The sequence below is a fragment of the Copadichromis virginalis genome, linkage group LG15 (assembly GCF_057382275.1).
Source record: "Copadichromis virginalis isolate Kocher_CV1m ecotype Utaka linkage group LG15, C_Virginalis_male_GT1.1, whole genome shotgun sequence".
In the NCBI taxonomy this organism is placed as follows: domain Eukaryota; kingdom Metazoa; phylum Chordata; class Actinopteri; order Cichliformes; family Cichlidae; genus Copadichromis; species Copadichromis virginalis.
In genome coordinates, this window is record NC_140632.1 from 16,041,556 (window position 1) to 16,062,085 (window position 20,530).

Below are 20,530 nucleotides of genomic sequence, written 5' to 3' on the forward strand. Positions count from 1 at the left end.
TAGTATGAAGTGTATATATATATATATATATATATATATATATATATATATATATATATATATATATATATATATATATACACACACACATACATATATATACATATATATATATATATATATATATATATATATATATATATATATATATATATATATATATATATATATATGATACATGTACAAATATGAAAAACATTTGGATAGGCTTGTGTTCATAATTCTGCTTTTTGAATGCTTAAGAGGGGACTGCAGTGGCATTCTCTTACATTGTTTCCCATTGTTTGGGGAATGTAAACTAATTTAAAAGGTGCTGAAGACTGGCCAATCGTGACGTCTCCAATCTGCGTTCATTCATTCTATGCAAGTCCTTTGTTTCTTGTTGTATGTAGCTACATTTTAACAGTTTTAGATATGAACGTTTATGTTGAGCCTTCATGCCGGTCATCAATTTCGGAAATGGAATCACATTTTCAGAAAATATTGGTGACTCTTTGGAAAAAAAAACGTTCTTATTTCTGCATGAGCCATGGGCAACGCTAAGGTTTCCTTAAGTGTTGGCTGCAAAAAAGTTGTTTCATCCACATTTCTACTAATTTAGCCTGTATGTACCTAAGAATCTACGATTTTTGGGGGGGAGGGGATGAGATTCCAGCTATGTAGTAGCATCCACATGTTTTGTGACACTGCATACAAAAAACTGAATAATCATATAACAATTTTACCAAATACAGCCAAATTAGAAAATAGGCCTCCAATAATATATTTGGAAATGCTGTACAAATGCTTAACATTCTTCTCGATCTATATACAACTAAACTGCAAACTCATGACTGATTGATGCCAGGGAATGCACCAAATTTTTTTAAATATAAGTTTAATCCAGTCATTCATTTTCATTTATTACTTTCCCTTGAAGCAAGTTGAAATGTAGCAAAAATACAGATCTAAATAATATTTTCAAATCATATATGTGAAGGATATACATATTAAAAAAACAGACCGAAGATGAAATAGACAAAGGGTATTTGCAATTATTTTTTATCATGCAACCATATTTTCTGTAATGAAATATATAACTATTTGTAAGAAATTCTGTCTACAGTATCTAATATGTTTCAATATGTAGTCAATTTTGCCATTAGTTTTTGTTTACATTTCCTTGTCATCCAGAGATATGATGCAACAACTGTGCCAACTCTGTGAAGTCCAGTTAATGGGACAGGGGTTTTTGGATGGAATCTGATCTCACCTGAACCTGTAACACTGCTTCAATATAAATCTTTTTCTATCCCTGTGTTCTCTTCCTGCATTTATTTATGGTGTCTTGGAGAAAACAAGCTAATTTTCAGGGATCTCAGACTGCATTGTTAAGTGAATACGATTTTGTCAAATTAAAAAAGAAAAAAAAGAAAGCATTCTTTTTAAATGATAGTTTAGCCTGCACTTGTTAGCTTATGCTTATTTTGTTAAATGAATGAAAACTGTGTGATACGTTTTTTCCTCTTTTATTTTTGCTTATTGTGGTGTTTCTTGTGATTATTTATTTCAAACTTTTATTGGCCTTATGTATTTTTCATAAATTGATATAAAACAATGGATTGAAATGTTTATGATGTTTATGATAATTCAAAATGGAAAAATAGGGATCATAGCTTTACAGTGGCGTTCAAAGATGCGACTGACCTCACGGCACTGATAGCATTTTTTTGTGTCCAAAATCTATATACTCTTCAACACACTGCAAATACACAACACAAGCCTGGCACAGTGTCTTTTACTTTGACCCTCTCAATATGTCTTGCTTTTCTACTAAGCTATCACCTTTTTTGTTTTTGTTTGTTTGTTTGTTTTCCTTTTTTGTCGTTTCCCCCATTTTAGGCCTCCGTAGCTTAGCTGGGGGGCGTAGAGAGTACGGTAGGTCTGGTAGGGAACCGCTTTATTCTATCTTTTTTGTATGTTTTTCATACATTTTGTCTGTCATTAACATTTTCACTTGATAAAAATGAGATATCATAAGTTAAATATGCCATCATGTATAAGTATGTATAATACATTTCATTGTTTTCATCTGTTTCAAAATTGAGTTCAATTTTATATTAATATTTTATAGCAGTTCTGGATCTTTTTCAAAAAAAGAAAAAAAGTTTGACATATAACAAAAAATACCCACATGTTGGCCTAGTGTTAGCCACTGGCAATTTTGAACAATATACTTTTAAAATCTTTTCTGCACAACTGCCTCCTAATTTAACTGAGATGTGCATGAAGCCTTTTAACAAAGACCATAATTAATTTTTTGTTCATTTCTTTTAATATTATAGTTCTGTTTAAATTCATTAGTTTTAGCAGTGATTCACCCTCTTGCTTTAACCATTGTATATATTTTTCTTTATAAAAACCGAGGGGAGTAAAATCAGCACACACTGTGTTTAAGGCAGGTTCTGACCAGCATAACAGCTTTCTTCTACAAACCACCACAAATCAATGCTTAATATACCTTTGTTAATGTGTAGTAAAGTCACTTGTTTTTAGCAGTTGCTTTAGGATTAGTTTTAAGAGAAAGATAGACACTGTTTTCATTTTAAATGGGGTGGTGTAAATGGTATTTTATAGCATTCTACCGTCTCACATCATGGTAGAAGATTTGGGTATTTTGGACACTGATATGTTTATTTTTAAATATACCAGAAAGTGGATTTTTTTTCAAGCAGGCTACAAATCATGTTAAACTTGTAATCGGGGGCTCTCAGTAGATAAATTAACTTATGAGTAATCTTAAACTCTCTGTTCGTAGTGAGATGACTAGATATACTGTAGCAAACCTAGAACATGTTAGCCCACTAACAGTCATATCCTATAGTTACTTCTCAGTTTCTGTGAAACAAATCTTTTGATAAACCACAGGCCTGTACTACAAAGCAGGATTTGGACTTATCCAGGTAGCTTCTGAGTTAACCCTGGGTTTCTGCTATTATAAAGTTAGGGGTATATCCCCATGGTAACTAATTCTGCAGACCTAAGATGCTCTGGAGCAGGTTCTGTTTAAGATTACAGATTAAAAGCTATGAAGTCACCACTAACCAATAACCAAGGAAATTTATTCCTTGCTTTTTCCGGTTTGGGTCAAATTATTTTCTTTTTTTTAAACTTTTGTTCTATAAGCATTAATATGCAATCCGATAACAGGGTGCATTTTTGGACTCATGGATTTATTATAACAGAATTAATACTGTATATAGTCTAAGCCTATGCTTGAATTGCATAATGTCAAGCCTTTACTCCTATAGTTGAACCTCATCAGGACTGCAGCTGAAAAAATGCATATTTGCAGACTTTCCTTATTGGGTTCAGATAGATAACCTATATTGATATAGCCAATTAGACTCTCATACTGGTCATTTGTCTGCAATAACTTTGTTACTTTAGATCTATTTGTGTATTTAACCTCTTCATATTTTTCCAATAATAGTGTTATCTTCTTTTGAAAAGTCTGTTGTTCTGCTGCCAGTTTACCTAGCCATGTTTATCACTGGTCATATATACAATTGTAGCTAGACTGATAAACCCTGGGTCAACTTATTGACCTTTTTACTGATGTTAGGGTAAGTGAAGCCAGCTAACATACCCTGGGTATGTTTATCTTGCTTCATAGTACAGCGTCCAGGATAGGCCTACTTACGTTTTAGATGGAGTGCTATTGAATTCCCAACATTAGTCCAGCATGTTGTCTTTGCACACTCAAAATATACTAACCTAATCTCAGGAAACCCTTTTCTAATTTTTATCATGTTGGTCTTTGTTTTTGACAACACCTTTGAGCTTACAGTGTACAAGTAACTTTACTTTGGTTTTAACAGCCGGGGGGGGGTTATTACACTGAAAAAAAGTGGTAGTTTAGGCCATTGATTTGTATTGGTTTGTTCTGAAATACTCATACATACAAGGTTAATCCACCTTGCATCCATGGGGGCATCACCACTGTATGTATATATGTATGTGGCAATGAACAACATGTTTGTTTTATTGTAAAAGAAAGGGCTACACAAATTTAAATTTAAACATTTTGTAAACCCAATAGAATCATCTGCAATTGACCTCTACACACCGTCAGGTATAACTAGTTGTCCTACGTCAAATCATCCATTCAGTCATCCATTTACCAATCAATCCACTCCATCTTTTCAAAACACCAGTGTCATATTCAGGTTTAAACACAGGACAGAGTATAGGGCCTGAATAGGAACAAGGAAAAGAAAATTCTCTATTTCTCTTTTTCCTTGTTGCTTTTGCCAGACACAGTTATTTATTTTGGCTCAGTCAAAGTTTAGGGAACAAACTTTAGGGAAAAAAAGTTGTATACTACATGCTATATGTATGCTGTTACGTAAAACAGAAAATACTTTTTGCTAGTTTTCCATATAAAGTATGCGCTTGTCTCTAATTTCTTAGGAAATCTTTTTGATTGCAACAAAATTACTCAGATAACAGAAACACCAAAGTTCCATTTTTATCATTATCCTTGTCAAACTGAAGTGAAACTAGACATTAACTCTCTCTATAGCTAGAGTTAAATAAAACACAGCAACACGGAAGATTTCACCTTCATTTTGTTACATCCGCAGCCCCCATGCTCATGTACACAGCTCGTCAGTCATTGCATATCATTAACCCACAACCCTGATCTGAGTAAGAACAGCATCTTACCAGCCTCTTTGCCAGTCTGAGTCCACAACTATGGCAAGAACAGCCTCTGGCACAAATGGCGGGAGTCGGACGGAGCGGAGACACTGTCAGAACTTTTCCCAACGGTTTTTCTGAAATTTAAGTGTTGAACACAAAGAAGCAAAAGGTTTGAGAGGTCTGGCTGAAAAGCACGAGAGTGGAGGTCTGTTATATTTTTTGCACCAAAATTATTGTTATGGAATAGTATTGGGTTGCACTTTACATAAAGTCCATGTAAGTACAAAAGGTTTCTCTTTTATTTTCCCTAATTGTGCCGATATAATCAATTGGGAATCTGCACCACATATGCAAAATATGCTAATTTCAAATGTTTTAATTTAATTGTAATTGTAAAGTAGTGATAAGTGTTTTTTATGTGTGCCCATGTACTTGCACTTCATGTAAAGTGTGACTAAAACTCATGAGATCAAATACAAACAGAAACGCATTTGGTCATAGGGTGATCGTAACCATTTCGTGTGAAATTTTAAAAATGCCAAAAGTGAAACTTCAAAAAGATCCATATGCTGAAATACAACATGCAATGTTTTTTACTACATCAGTCAAAGCCAGTCTTCACATTAAGAATGAGAATAGGAGACTGCTTTACTTTTTAGTCTAAACATGTTCTTTGTCTGGCTGTCTCAGCACATCTCATCTTACTTCCTTACTGTCTAAACATCATTTTGGTAGTGTAAGTAAATAGTCTGGATTGGCTAATTCAGCAGTCTAATTTCAATTTGCTGACCTTACAGAAAGAACTACTTCAATATGAAATAATATGAAAACCATTAACTGAAATAATCCAAAAATATTTGACTGCATCCTGGATTTTTTAATATGGCTTGCTTATTCATATTTATGGTGATGATTTATGCTCTGTGTGTCTTCTAATTATGTGTAATATGAAAAGGTAGAGATTTAGATAATGCATGTTACAGTGAATGTTTTTATGCATTAATAACTTGCCTACTGACTTAAAAGTTAACGCAGACCTGATAAGTAGTACTGACAGATCACGAGATCCTGAGAAATGGTTAGGATATTCAGGCAACACTGATGGGCAAAATTCCTAATAGCCTAGATATTTATTGACTCTTTGAAAGTTTTTCAGCCTAATTTTACTAAAATAAATATAGCTTAATGGCTTTTTGTTTAGCCTCGTCAGATCATCATTTGCCATTCTTTTTTCATTTTAAAATGTACAAAGATGTTTTTATAAAATATTGGCAGATGGAACAGAACAAAGTCTATCCTAATATACTCTCACTCTTCTCTGACAATAAAAGCCTTGTTATCAGACACAAGGTTTTGACTCCTCAAAGGAATACTGCCTATGAGCATTGCCCATTAAACTGTGTTTAAGTTGTGCCAGTGTCATTAGAACGTCTGCATTTTGAGACAGAAACACAGTCAGTGTCTTAGAGTTGAGCAAATATGAGCATTTAAATGTGTTTTCTTTATAATGTGAAGCGTTAAGTTCATTACAGCAGGACTGTTAATGTAAATTACTCATAAGAAATGATTGCAAAACAAATGCATTTAGATCTATTGGGAAAAACAAAAGCACTGATGTAAACTGAGCATACCTGTGTTTCTCTCTCTTATCACCTGTAAATGATTGAATTAAGGATTGCATAAACTAAGACAATATATCCTGTAAACAATTTTCAATAATTCTTAGTCTGTTATGGTAGGTATATATATATATATACATATATATATGGCAAGATGATTTACTGTTGAGCATTACTGTGTTCCTACCCTGCATCTTTTCTGCCTAACCAGTGTTGCTTGTTCCTTACAGGGATTCAGTTTCGTCTCCCTACTTCCTGCAGCGTGGATCGTGCTCAGCCACCTCCAGGTACCAGTCCATCTCCATACTCTTCTTTCCCTCCATACTAACACTTATTTTTGCAGACATGCATTTCAGTCGCAGCCATAAATCCATGGGCAAAGCAAAGGAGTGATGTCATTTTTGCGAAAAAAAAAAAAAAAAGGAAAATCAGGTGAGGACCAGGTATCTGAAACAGGCTGAGAAACACAGCAGTACATCATCAAAAGGGTTGAGCAGTGTGAGACACGGTCAACTGTCAACATCCACAGGAGGTTTAAAATATGAATGAAAAAAAAAAGTGGAGTGTTGGCAAAACAGCTGCTTCACTCTCACAGATGCTAATCTGAAAGTGCTGCTGAGCCTGCATCTGCTAAACTTGCCTGTTTTATAAGACCAGACATGGTTAGAGCTGCCATACCCTCTTAATCACAGCAAGGGCGCCTCCAGAATTTTTTCACAGTGGTGGCTATATGGGGGCCACTAAAAATATTGGGGTAGCACCGGACGCAGCAGTAGGGGTGACAATGGGAAATCGTTAGGGACATAATGACAAAAATTGTATACATAGGAATAAAGCACAAGTTCATGTTGAAACTCTTTGTAAGGTGTCTTCCTCTCTTGTACTCACATTTATTAAAATCATTACCAACACAGGACAGTCTTGCCGCGGGGGGCACTGGGAGGGAGGCAGCAAATTTTGGGGGTGGCCAGTTTATTTTTAATGTTAAAGTGACACATTAGAGCCATGAAACTTTAAACTGGCTGCGCTTCATTTGTGATGTTAGTAAGGTACAGCTTGGACAAACATATTTCCCAGCGCAGAATCAATATGGCACAAAAAAGGGCTCCAAATATAATATATATATTTTAAATGATTAGAACGTGGTAGCCTAAGATGATTTTAAATCAAAACCCTGAACATAACCTGCTTCGACCAGGTTGTGTGTTCAGCTTGAATTTACCACACACTGATTTAGCCAGGTAAAAATAGAGATACTTTCAGGACACAGGGAAATCTGATTATCTCCAACCCATTAATCTCACTTTGTAGTATTGCACTCTGGTCTGCAACCCTGTAAATGTCATGATAGTAGCAGAGGTTTCAGAGGTTAGGGATTGATTCACTTTTCAGACCTACATTTCATGAGTGCTAACAATGAAAAATAACCTCAGTCAGCCTTGAAGTAAATGAATAAATAATCAGTCCCTATCCATGATTTTTAACATTCAAAAAACTGTTGGCATGGACTATGATCGAAAACAAATATTTCCATTATATTGCATTAAATAACCTAACAAACGCATTCCTAATTTTGTATTAAAAGTATAACTAAATGTAATATTTTGTTCAGGCCTGAATTTGTTACTTATTTAAATTGTTAATTATCAATAATCAGGTATGTAGTATTGTACAGGTTATGCTTATGATCACTACTTTGAATCTAGAATTCAAATATGTCGGTCCTTTCTGATTCATTTGCAACTTATTTAATTAATTGCACGTCAAAGCTGTTATAAATTAATTTCCCGACTGACCAATCAATTAATTAGGGGAACAGTTTTTGTAACACTGCACCTCAAGCAATCTGAGGAGCTACGTCATGCACACTGTTAATTCTCCAGTGCAGATGAAGAATTTAGAAAAGGCAATAGAAACTAACTATAGAGATTGTGGTGATGATATGTAGGCTACATTGGTTTGTTTGTGGTTAAATGCAGAGACAAATCTTTGCTGTTGATGTGTCAAAATTCCTGTTCTGAATGGAAAAGCTACCTGGGTCTTCACTGTTTATTTGTAATACTACGAATGTTGTACATTTAAGCAGAGGAGCAACACAATTTTATGCCATGGCACTCAGGTCTATTTAGTCTTGGCTGCACCTACAGCGTGTGGGTTTATTTGCTGAAGTGCCCAGTGCAGCAGTGCTGAGCCAAACAATCAAATTCAAACACAGCCAGGCACAACTGACTAAACAAAAGACATGATACTTCCCTGGACTATATTAGCCAAATTTTTAACAAAAGCTGAGTATTTAGAAGAGAAACCCACTGTCACTGCCTCTAGGTAGGGGATTTATTGTGTTCAAGGACTCCTACTGGTTCTCAGTATTACTGCGTGGGACAGAGGATAAGATTAAGTTGAGAAAAACTAAAACTCTGACTTCCTGTAGTACATAAAAAAAAAATGTGACAAGACTTGTGAATGCAGAGCCACACTGATTATTGAGGCTTCTCTGTCAGTGCCAGCCTCAGATTTCCACCCTCCTCTTCCTTAGAGCTCGAGGTTGTTCCTTCCAGCCTGTTGATGAGTCACACCAAATTCATAACTGTTCTGGAAAAGTCACAGCATAATTTTACAGTTTCCTCCATGGTTCCAACCCAAACTGCTGTGTTACAGTGAACAAGTGAATTAAACAAAGAACTTTGGTATATGTTACTGAAGGAGTTGAGATTGTTCTAACTCTGTTGAATAGTATGCTTGTGTAAGAAAAGATAAGACTTCTGTAGAGGTGTTTTATATTCAGCGCTGTCACATTTTGTCATAGTACACAATGACTCCCCACTTTAACCAGAGATTAGATCCAGAAACTCTACTGCAGTTACCTAACTTGTCAAATCACCACGCTATTATAAATGTCTTTTGTTGTGGCAGTGTCTGCACAAGGAGGGTTCCTGTTCTTACAGATTAAGAGCAGGAAGAAGTATCTAGACCCAGTATTAAGTTAAATGGCATTTGTGCTATATAAAATCGACTAACTGCAAAACAAAAAGGATCTGTAGGTTTATGCTTTTGTGTGCTTGTGATTGGAAGGACTTTGCTTAACCTCTTCAGGATCTGTAATTCCTTGATTGATGTGACGAAACTGTTAACAACAACATAAAACACAGATGTATTCACTGCAAGGGGATGAGTATGAAGGATGAGCCTGGTGTCAAAGTATATGTATAAAAAGTAGAATTTGCTATATTTTGTTTAAGAAGTCGCATATCCTGCAGGGTGATATGGTCCTTGGGAGTATACCCAAAATGCACTTTTTGTAGTTTTCACAGTGAAATTATAAGAAAACAGATAAAACATCCAGAATGCCAATGTTTTTTACTGTTACTCCATGTCACAGACATGGAATTGGTGTGTTTCTAGTGTTGAAATGAAAAACTGCATAATAATAATGGTCAAATCTGATTAAAGAAAATATTGCCATGAACAAAAATATTTTGCCTTTAGATGGATGTCAAATTGACTTGATTGCAGTTCATGTAGACACTAACTGCAAACTGTAAATTAATGTAGGCATACCATAAAATGCAACCTTAATGTAGTACTTTAAGGTAGCATTTTATAGTATTCAGGTAAAGATTTTCAGGGCTTCATTAAATATACTAAATTAATTGCTTGTTATCAGCTCATTCTAAGGGGGCCAGGTGGGCAGGACTGTTTGACTGTTAATAGAGTGACTTCACTTGTAAATGTATTCTTATTCTGAATTCAAATTGTCAGTTCAGTTCAGTACATACAGTCCTGTGAAATGAGAGATTTTACAGGGTCTACGAAGTCTTATGAAAAACTACATCCACCCTTACTCTGTCCATAGTAATTAAGAGGGTAAGTAGCAGTCAGGTGCTGCTATTTGAATGCATTTGATTATTGCTCATCAGCAGGTGTGACCAGTTGTAAATTTTGGCAGTTTGCTGGTGTAAAGCATTGTGCTGTGTGTTAAGGCAAAGCCACAATCTGGGAATGATCATCCCAGTAAATTCACCCAAAGGTCAGACTGGGTAGAGCTCAGAAAAACACAATGCTACATCTTGAGTTGGAGATGAAAACCCTGTCTCTCTAAAAAGAACATGGCAGCGTGGATCTGGACAATCCACAGGACTTCTGGGGCAATGTCCTTCGGACAGATGTTTGGTCATAATATGCCACATTTGGCAAAAACAGCATATGAGCACACAAACCTCATACCAACTGTCAATTATGGTGGTGGAGTAGTTATAATTTAGGCTTGTTTTGCCTTGGCACCTTGCAGTCACTAAGTTGACCATAAACTCCTCTGTTGCAATGACCAGGTCAAAATTCAGACCTCAACCTGATAGAAATGCTGAGCATAAAGAGAGCTGAGTATAATCAAATCCACACAAACCTCAATGAATTGAAGCAACGTTGTTAAGAAAAGTGGCCCGAAAGTCCTCCACAACATTGTGAGAGACTGATGAAATCATAGAGAAAATTATTATTTCAAGTAATTGATGTTGAAGATGACTGTAAAAGTTATTGAATCATGGGATGTACTTCGTTTTTCACAGAACTGCTAGATTCCTGTGAAAACCTTTTTTTTTCACATGACTGCAGGTGAAAAAAATAAGCACTTGTCAGTGGGTTTTACAGGACTATAGCATTATGCTTCACAGGTGAATGCCTCTCACAGATATTCCAACTGAAAAACAACTCTTATAATGATATTACTAAAATAAGGAAATTCATAAAACATACATACAGTACATGTCAGAGACACACGTAAAATTTCATTCATAAAATTTCCAGACTAACAGATGGAAAACATGGAAAGTACAGTACAGTCTACATTGGGGACATCTGGTGTCCAGTAGGTGTTACAGCAATATGTTGTGATTCCCCCTCCCCACACTGAAGTAGGACAATACTCTCAGAAGTCTATTAAGTGGTGACAGTGTAAGTAGAGTCAGCAAATTAAATGTCTTCACTAAACAACGTTAACCTAAGCAAATTATTCAATAATTTTGTCCAGTGCATAACTGTAAATGTGAGGGCAACAAATCTGTTTCCAAATGTCAGTTCATTCAGACAATCATGATGTACATGAATGAACTGCAGCACAGCTGTGTAGTGCTGACTCAACTTACAGGCTAATTTCTTTTTCATTACACTGTTGTGGGTGTACAGTCATTACATCTGCAGCAAACTATATGATTGCTCAGTTATTTGGTTATTCAAAAACAACACAGTGGTCATTCCTACTCTTACAAGAATGTTGGAGACTCGGTGAAGACCACCATTGGGCAAAATTAACAGCTTTGATAACTTTAAATGTACTTTTGCATTTAGAGACTGTAACACAAACAAAAATGCAGATTTATTCTAACAACTTCCTCAATGCATTAGCATTTTTTGTCTTTAGTAGGTCTGTAATAGGGTTGGGAAAATGAACATTATTCAACATATACAGTAGTATTGCTTGCTTTTGTGCTAGGTTATTGATGCAAATATTTTCTGTTACAGACAGGCAGACTCTCTCTTACAAGACTGTATGCTTTCTTTTTAATGTAAATCATTCCAAAATGAATACAGTTAAACTGAAATGAAGTTGCAATACAGCTGAAGAAACAGAAGGAAACACGATGTGAAGAACAAACCAGAGAGCTAATTGTGTTGTGAGTTAGCCGCTGATTCCTAGTCTGTACACAACAGCTGTAACAAATAAAAGAAGGTAGTTATGGTAGCTGACCTCAACTAGCAATGTAGTTAATCAATTTAATTTGAACTCCAAAAGGAGTGACTAAACCATACTTCACTAAAAATGTAGAAAATAACAACTTTCACCAAACGAGAGTAGGTTATAGGATCGTTGCTGCACATCCGCCTTTACTTGACAGGTTTTAGCTTACTAACCAAAAGCAGATGCAGTGGATTTAAATGACAAAATAAATGTCAGACACTTACATGATTTTTGCAGTTTATAATTCCAGCACAACATCCAGCATTTTCCCTTTTTCCCCTCGTCTCCATAATTTTCCTTGTTCCTTTCACTGCTATCAAGGCTGCTAGCTTGTTTACTGGCTCTTAGCTGTGGCTAGCTTTAGCTTTACCCACTTTACCTTTGTTAGCCTCTTTAAATTTCCATGTTTACTGGGGTTTTGCTGTTATGAATCTTTTCATGGTGGAGCCCTCCACCAGGAGCTGATAATGAAGAGGTGATGACGAGGTGATTGTTACATTATTTGTTTATGCATTACTTATTTATTCATCCTTTTGATTACATTTAAATGCAATGTTCCATTTTTACATTATACAATCAAACTGATCTCAAGATTCAGTCTTAAGTCAGTTTGTTTCATTGGAAATGTCTACTTTGCAGTATAGAAGAAAGAAAGTATACTTTATTGATCCCCTTGAGGAAATTCCTCTCTGCATTTAACCCATTCACTCAGTGAAGCAGTGGGCAGCCATTGGGCGCCCGGGGAGCAGTGTGTAGGGACAGTACCTTGCTCAGGGGTACCGCAGGGTAGCCGTTCAGCAGATTTGAACCACTGTATGAGTGGCCCATTTTTGCTAAATAGTTGGCCCAGTTGACTTAAACACTGCTCATATGAAATAATGTGGAAGAGCTGATGTTTCAAACAGTGTCCCTGTTAAGTGACGGCTGTGTGCAGACAGGAATAGGACCCAAGGTGCAGACTCCAGAGACAAACTTAAACCGAAACAGCTTTAATGTTGATCTCAAACATACCATAACTGGGAAAAATCAAAATAAACTAACACCGGCGGACTGACAAAACACACAGCAAAATAAACGGTAGATCACGGCACAGACACAGAGAAACACAGGGCTTAAATACACAGAGGGAGCAATCAGGGAATGAGTAACAGGAGGGAAACACAGCTGGGGCAAATCAGGCCTAACGAGACAAAGGAAGCAAAACCAGACACATTAACATGAGACATGGACTTTCAAAGTAAAACAGGAAACATAACAGAGACTGAACAAAAGACACAGACTCACATGCAGTCACTACAACAGAGGGAACAGAGACGTGGGACCAGGGCAGACAGGGGAGACAGCAACTAAGGATTACACAGACAGAAAACCAGAACACTAAAACTCTAACCAAACCCCACCCAGAGAACCTTAACTAAGAATAATCCAAAAACCCGTAAAGCAAAGCTAGAATATAATGAAATAACAAAATCAAAGAACCAAAAACACAAAACACTGGGTCAACGACCCAGGGACCCTAACAGTCCCAAGTGATTTACCAAAAAGTTACCTGTAGTAGCGCTGTATATATAAATACATACATTTAGGATTGATGTACAAGAAATAAAATGGGATTTGCTTCACATATCTTTGAAAATATCGTGAGGAAAATAAGAATTAAACATTTGACTTGGTCTAGCTGGTAATAATAGATATTATAGATGAGATTAGTGAAGACTGTTGATCTATTTAAGTTCATAGTCTTACTATTAAAGGCTACTGTGTAAACGATCTGTACTTTATATTTATTTAACTTCCTTCTAATGTAGTGTTATGTTCAGTTGTTGGATTAAAAAGAAATCTTCAAAAATAAACAGCCAATGAGCATCTTTAATATTTTATTTAAAAATCTAATTAACGAACTGACTTGAAAATGATACATTGGCGACATAATTGTGCCAGTAAACAAATACAGACAGTAGAGTAGAGACATTCAGACATTTGTATCATTCAGCTTGTTTCTGGTACCAAGCAATCTGTGACATTTTCAGCTTCTTTCAGTAAGTCAAACAAATCCAGGATGCAAAAATAGAAAGCTTTGAGTTGCATGCTGTCTGAGTCACTGTGCTCTTTATATTTTGGTACTCACCTGCTGTGTCTTACAGAACTCCAGTTGGAAGGAAGTCAAATCTGTGACTAGGTTTGGTTGAACAGGTTTCAGTGTGGCTTTTTATTACATATTGCATGTAATTACCTGCAATCAAAAGTTGATTGTGTAATTTTGCTATGTTAGAAACAGTCTGCACCTTTCTATGTCAGTGTAGAGTCAACATCTGAAGCTTGCTATGAAATTCCTGCAGTATGCTACTGAAGACTAGCATATTTTTCTATGTGTGCCTGAGTGGGAGATGTTCAAAAGCGCTGCATCAAAAGCGCTGCAGAGGTGAATGAGTGATGCTTCAAATGGGGCACAATGGCTTTTTCTCGATATAGCTTATAATTATTCAAGCTGTGATTTTGTCAGTCTTAATCTAGTCACTGGTTGATTTAGGGCTTTGTTTGGTGGTAAAAAAAAATACCAGTTTCGAGGGCCCATTAAACTCAAGCTTAATTTATGGAGAAACCTTTGGATTTAGGCTTTAATTAACTAGGGTTTTACAGATAGATGCCATTATAAAATTAAGGAACATGATTACTCTCTGGTATGTATAAAACAATATATAATTAAAGAAAGATTTCACTAATAGATCCAGTCAGGCTAAAGTAGGTAACTGTAGGGAGTTTCATAGTACTTCTACTTGAATTGTATTACTAAAACAAAAACCAGAGCATCCAATTAATAAAATGTAAAATGTATATATGCAAACAAATCGATAGTATCTACATTTACCATGGAGATCATACTTGAAAGAGGATATTATATATATTTAACTAAATTGAACTATGCTTTTTCTGCCAAGACTATTTTCCTACAAATTGAATGGCATCAAAATTTCTATGCTGAACAACTAAATCTTAGGTGTTTTAATATGCCTTTGCAAAGCAAGTGAAATTGGTATGTTTCCAATTCTGCAGTGACGTCCATCTGGATGGATTACCATCAAATTCTCATTTGCACTTGAAAGACCAAAAATCTTCCCATAATCCTTCATTGTACTTTCCAATAAACACAGACATATTACAAAGCTGCTGATGCTTTCTACCTTAATGACATTTCCCTCCCTTTAAGTGCCCTAATGCCTAATCTCTCATCAAGCTATGAAGCTTCTCTATCACACACTCGTCAGCTTTGGCCACATTTATCATTCTCATGTTATTTTTTGTTTTTATCCTCTACCCTTGTCTTGCCTTGTCCTCGTCCTCTCATCTTGCTTGTGCTATCCAGCGGTATCATATCCTCCCAGTTACAAGAAGACTCCACCTCCTGTGCCCCCGCGCACCACCACCAAGCCTCTTATCTCTGTAACAGCCCAGAGCAGTACAGAGTCCACCCAAGATGCCTACCATGAGGGCAGGCATCCACGGGGTGGTCTGTGGACCACAGACAGTCTCGGCCGTCCCATCTACAGCTCCATGGACAGCCTGGACAGCACCAAGGCGGTTACCATGGCCATGGAGTCAGCAGCAAGCAAGAGGCATGCATCGTTAGGCAGCCACACCTCGGTCCAGACATGCGACAAAGCAGTGCTGGTGTCCAAGGCTGAGGAGTACCTCAAAACCCCACGTTCCTCTATTGGGATACAGGTAACAACATAACCGCGGGCCACTCACTTCCTCTTTCGCCTCTATTGCTAAACCCCACCTCCCTCCACTCCCCTGATTACACCAAGTGCCAGGAAGGTCCCATTTGTCTTCTTTTGTTCTGTCCTGGCTGAAAGGCTACTTCTCATTTTGATAAACAGATCGCCAATGTGAATCAGACATTCAGTATAATCTCCACTCTTTGCTCTTAATCGTATAAACTTGGGTCATGATTCAGAGAATGAAAATTACGATGGCATTTTGGCTTCTATGATTTTTGTCAAAATGTATAAATAACTGATCTTTTTTAATACATCTCTGGGCACAGAGACATTAAAATGCTGAACTGACAAACTACAAGTGTCCGCACTAGTTCAATGTGTCATTTTTCTTTCATTGTGACTAATACCCAAATGTGCATGGCTATGGAGTCTTGTTGACCTTTACATATGTCAAGACTACCGAGGGCTTATTAAAAGAACCCAGCAGCAAGGATAAATTGGTGATTTATGTTTTTCACCTCTTGAACACACCTTCACTACCGGCTGAGGTAGCTCCCGTCATGTTACTGCTTAAACAAGGAGGTCTGCTGTGAGATAAAGAAGGTCTCTGTTTTATGTACTGTCTGGCTTAGCTAGCCCTGAAGGCAAGTGTCCACATTCCACTCCATTGCAAGAATTCCTTTGCAGACTGTATTTATTTTGGACCTGTGGGCATTTCCACATATTTTCTATGAAAATGTGTCTACCAGGACTCTAATGTAAACTAGATGATTTTCTATTGCATAGTTTGTTGCTCAAGAAGTGCCAAACTCCTGGATAAAATTCAACTTTTTCTGGGACCTGTGCAAATTTCTAGGGGTAACCAATTTTATCACATAGATCATGTACTGTAATTACAAACAGGTCATATATCCCTATGGTGCTTTTTGTATCAGAAATTAGGCACATTTGAGCTCTAAGTTCTACTTATGGCACTTTTATGGCATTTATGACTCAGTTACAGTTCTGGCAAATGTTGTGTGGGTCAAATATGGCAAGAAAGTCATGGCGTGGCAGGTGTTTTGTAGGCCAGAGATATACCAAATCCCACAGCACACCTGACATTTCGATTGTGTAAAATGACTCTTAAGTCAGGCTTACACTGAGTCAATGCCATCAAGCTCAGTGTGGTAAATAGAAAACTGCAGATCTGAATCAGCCGATCAATCAATGATAATGTAAATTGATAATGTAAAGCTACTCTTACACGTAAGTTGGGTTTTTTTATACTTGGCAGTATGTAACAAACATCTCAATGTCAAACTTCTTTTAGGTGCTAAAAATGTGCATCTGTACTTTGGCGTGTCTGTAAATTTCAGTGTTCTCTTGTTGCATTTATCAGGTGGAAACTGTGACAGACTCTGAGACTGACACTAAAGGCCTTCCTCAGTTCCATTCTATAGGGATCCAGGTGGAGGATAAAAAACGGTATGTAGCAGAGATGAAGGAAAGTGTCACAGTGCATTTTTTAAAATCTCAGTTAGAGTCTTTACATTTCATTGTGTTCCTGGTAGGCATGGGAGGTTCAAGCGCTCCAACAGTGTGACCACTGCAGTGCAAGCAGACATGGAGTTGGAGGGATTTCCCTCCATGGAGGATAAAGGTTTGCAGTTCGGTGGTGCCTTCGGCCGCCACTCTGAGCCCAGCACGCCAACACAGTATGGAGCGATCCGTACGGTGCGCACACAGGGCCTTTTCAGTTACAGGGAGGACTACCGGCCTTCCAGTGGGCCACCCAGCCCGCAGCCTGAACCCTGGCTGGTTGAACCCAGCCTGGAGAGCACCGACACAGGCCGAGTAACCCCCCTCCGCAGGGACGGCAGCTGGTTTATGCAGCTCCTTCACAACGAGACCAAGCGGTTGGAGGCATGGTGCAAAGAGATGGAGGCAGAGGCAGAGGAGCATGACCTGTCAGAGGAGAGTGAGTGTACTGATGGAAAGGACACTTTTGTCAAATCCAGTGCTTTTGTTGCGGGATTTCAATGCTTTCATGACATTTACTCTTTGAATGTTCTTTTTGCAGACTTTATAGCAGTATAGCCAAGCCGAACATTCTCAGTAATAGCTGTCATTGAAAATGAGAATACTGAATCGTGACAGGCATTTTGTGAGCAGATTGGATTCTTGTGAATGACCGAAAGATATTGCTCACCATGTTGGCTTTTGCCAAGCTGTCTGTAATAAAGCACTCTCTCTTTCTCCCTCTCTCTGTGCTTGTGTACGTGTCCAGTCCTAGGAAAAATCCGAAGTGCAGTTGGGAGTGCTCAGTTATTAATGTCTCAAAAGTTTCAGCAGTTTTACTGGCTATGCCAGCAGAATCTGGTGAGTACTGCATGTCTTTCAGACAAAATCCCTGTTTCAACATGCTGTACAAAAACACGCAAAAGGTCAGGGGTAAACTTGTTGATTGGCTCCTTTTTCTCAGCGCTTTGAGAAGGCGCTTGGCCTGACGCTGCACTTGTGTGCTTTCCAGAAATAGACCACAGAGATCGATAGCGAAGCAGTCTCTCTGCAGCTATTGACCCCGCAGTAAACGAAAGGGGAATTCCAATAGGAAGCAGCACCTGTGTTGAGGCTATCCATTAATGCACAGAGACAGCAGTCTGAATGGGAACTCAGAGTTTTAGTAATGGACTGCCACGCTGTCTCACTGTTTAGCCATCATGTCACGTCTGCTGGAAACTCATACCTTTTCTAATGCAGACTTTACAGAGTCAGCATATATCAAAAGATTGCAGAATCGTAAATGGGGATGTTTCTGCAGATACACAAAGAGGCAGCCTGAAACTTAATCACCTCTTTATAAAACGTAGATAATTAAAACAAAAATGTAAATGAAATGCAAAACCTTGTGGAGGTGGCTGAAATCACCTCTCTCACTGCCTTCTGCTGGGGGTTTTTTTGTCTCTTAACTCACTGTGTTGCTCTTCTTTAGATGATTTTGGGCCACTCTCTCTCCCTCTCTCCCCTCAGATAATAGGATGATGAATTAAGTCTAACATTGGTAGTGACAAGCTTTAGATTGCCCTGAGCTTTCAGACGTGTCTGAATGGGAGAATGGATCTGTTTCACCTGCTGGATGGAGGAAGAACTGCATTTTGTATCTATAAAAAGCTCTGAATTTGCTTTTGAAGTTTGGCTTGACAGACCTTTTCTTGATGTCAGCGCACACTCATTCTCTGTGTGGTGTCTGAAGTAATGAGGCTCTATCTGCTTAATTTTGTGAGCTGTGATGTGCAAGCAACATCCAGATGTGCATATATGTAGAAATACAGCAGCAGTGTGTACCAGGTTTCTCTTTAACATGAAATGTAATCTTCTTAGATAATAATTACATTACGGTACTGTCCGAACACAGAAACTAAATCTCTCTGGAAAAACACTCAGGCAGGCAAAATCGATGCTGTTACAAAAAGAAAAACACAACAATTTTGTAACAGTGTATCTCTTTGCTTCCGTGTCTTCAGCATTCTGCACATATGCGACTTGTTTATCACAGTAATCGCTTAAGCAAATAATGGAGAAAAAACAATTCTCAAAAACTGCCAGCTGAGGTCATGAGCCAATGTTGGTGCTATACTGCCACACAGTGGTCAAAGTGGTGAGGTTCAAGTGTAGCTTTGAGTAACGGCAAGTCCCAGAAAGAAGGTGGACTTTTGAACACTGGATTTGATGCACATCTTTATAAGCCCCTCCGTCTCTTTAGGACCCCAGTGCCATGCCCAGACCCACATCTCAGGACCTGGCTGGATTCTGGGACCTTTTGCAACTTTCCATCGATGACGTCACTGCCAAGTTTGATGAGCTGCAGCAGATCAAGAGCAACCAGTGGCAGCTGGTGGAGAGCCCAGAGAAGAAGGTTAAACCATTTGCTCTTTTCCTATGCTTCCACACACTTATAATAACAAGTCATAATGGGCTCCAGATGAACTCACTCAGCTTTAGAGGAAACTACACCAACAGCATTTCTGTTCCATTTTTAGACCCTGGACCAGCAGGAGGTTACAAAGCATAACAAAGGAGGCGGCACAAGTTAGATTAGAAAGCTAGTGGCATCCTCTAAAAGTGACTTACATTTTCATATTATCACTGAGTATCTGGTTCAGGGTGTTAAAGTAAAATTGAATGGCTCTTAAGCTTTTAGTAATTTCATCCAAGTTGCTTGTGAAAAATTTATCAGCTCCTAATGTTAATGGGGAAAAACACTTGGTGTGAGTTTCCTTAATGTCAGACTAAATCACAGGCAGTTTTCACACAGCATTTAAACACACAAATTACTTTGACTTTTTATCACAACATCTGCACCGGATAGTTACTGGCTTTTTCAGGAACACGATAGATCAAAGCCACTTTTATTTTGAAAGCTCTAACACCGTCGGACAAGCATAAAGCAAAAGTTTTCCTCCGACAGGTGCACAAAGCACAGGAGCAAATATGCAAAACAAAATCCAAGGCGTGAATAATGATCGTGGTGACATAAAAGGCATTTTAGTCATTAAACCATCCAGTTAAAGCACTTTCACCACACCATAAGTGAAAGCGCACTTACACGAGTGGCGCTCATAGACGAAAGAGCCGCATTTGGAAGCACATTTAAATGGTAATGTGTTTTTAGAGATCGACAGCATCCTTCAGGGCACTTGGATAATTATCTTCATGCTTGCGAGGAGTTGTTTACCTCCAGCAGTTAATAGACACGTTGCAATCTCTATGACGCCGAACCCTAGCGGTGA

At 37.7% G+C, this 20,530-nt stretch overlaps 1 protein-coding gene across 1 annotated transcript in view; it reads left to right on the forward strand.

Annotated features, from left to right (window-relative positions):
* dlgap2b (discs, large (Drosophila) homolog-associated protein 2b) overlaps positions 1-20,530 on the forward strand; it is a 110,604-nt gene that overhangs the window by 81,121 nt on the left and 8,953 nt on the right. Inside the window, exons 7-13 of the mRNA XM_085433225.1 lie at positions 1,688-1,926; positions 6,533-6,589; positions 15,401-15,759; positions 17,140-17,225; positions 17,312-17,718; positions 18,028-18,119; positions 19,504-19,656. Of these exons, the coding sequence (XP_085289351.1) occupies positions 1,688-1,926; positions 6,533-6,589; positions 15,401-15,759; positions 17,140-17,225; positions 17,312-17,718; positions 18,028-18,119; positions 19,504-19,656 (1,393 nt within the window). The remainder of the gene's footprint in view (positions 1-1,687; positions 1,927-6,532; positions 6,590-15,400; positions 15,760-17,139; positions 17,226-17,311; positions 17,719-18,027; positions 18,120-19,503; positions 19,657-20,530) is intronic.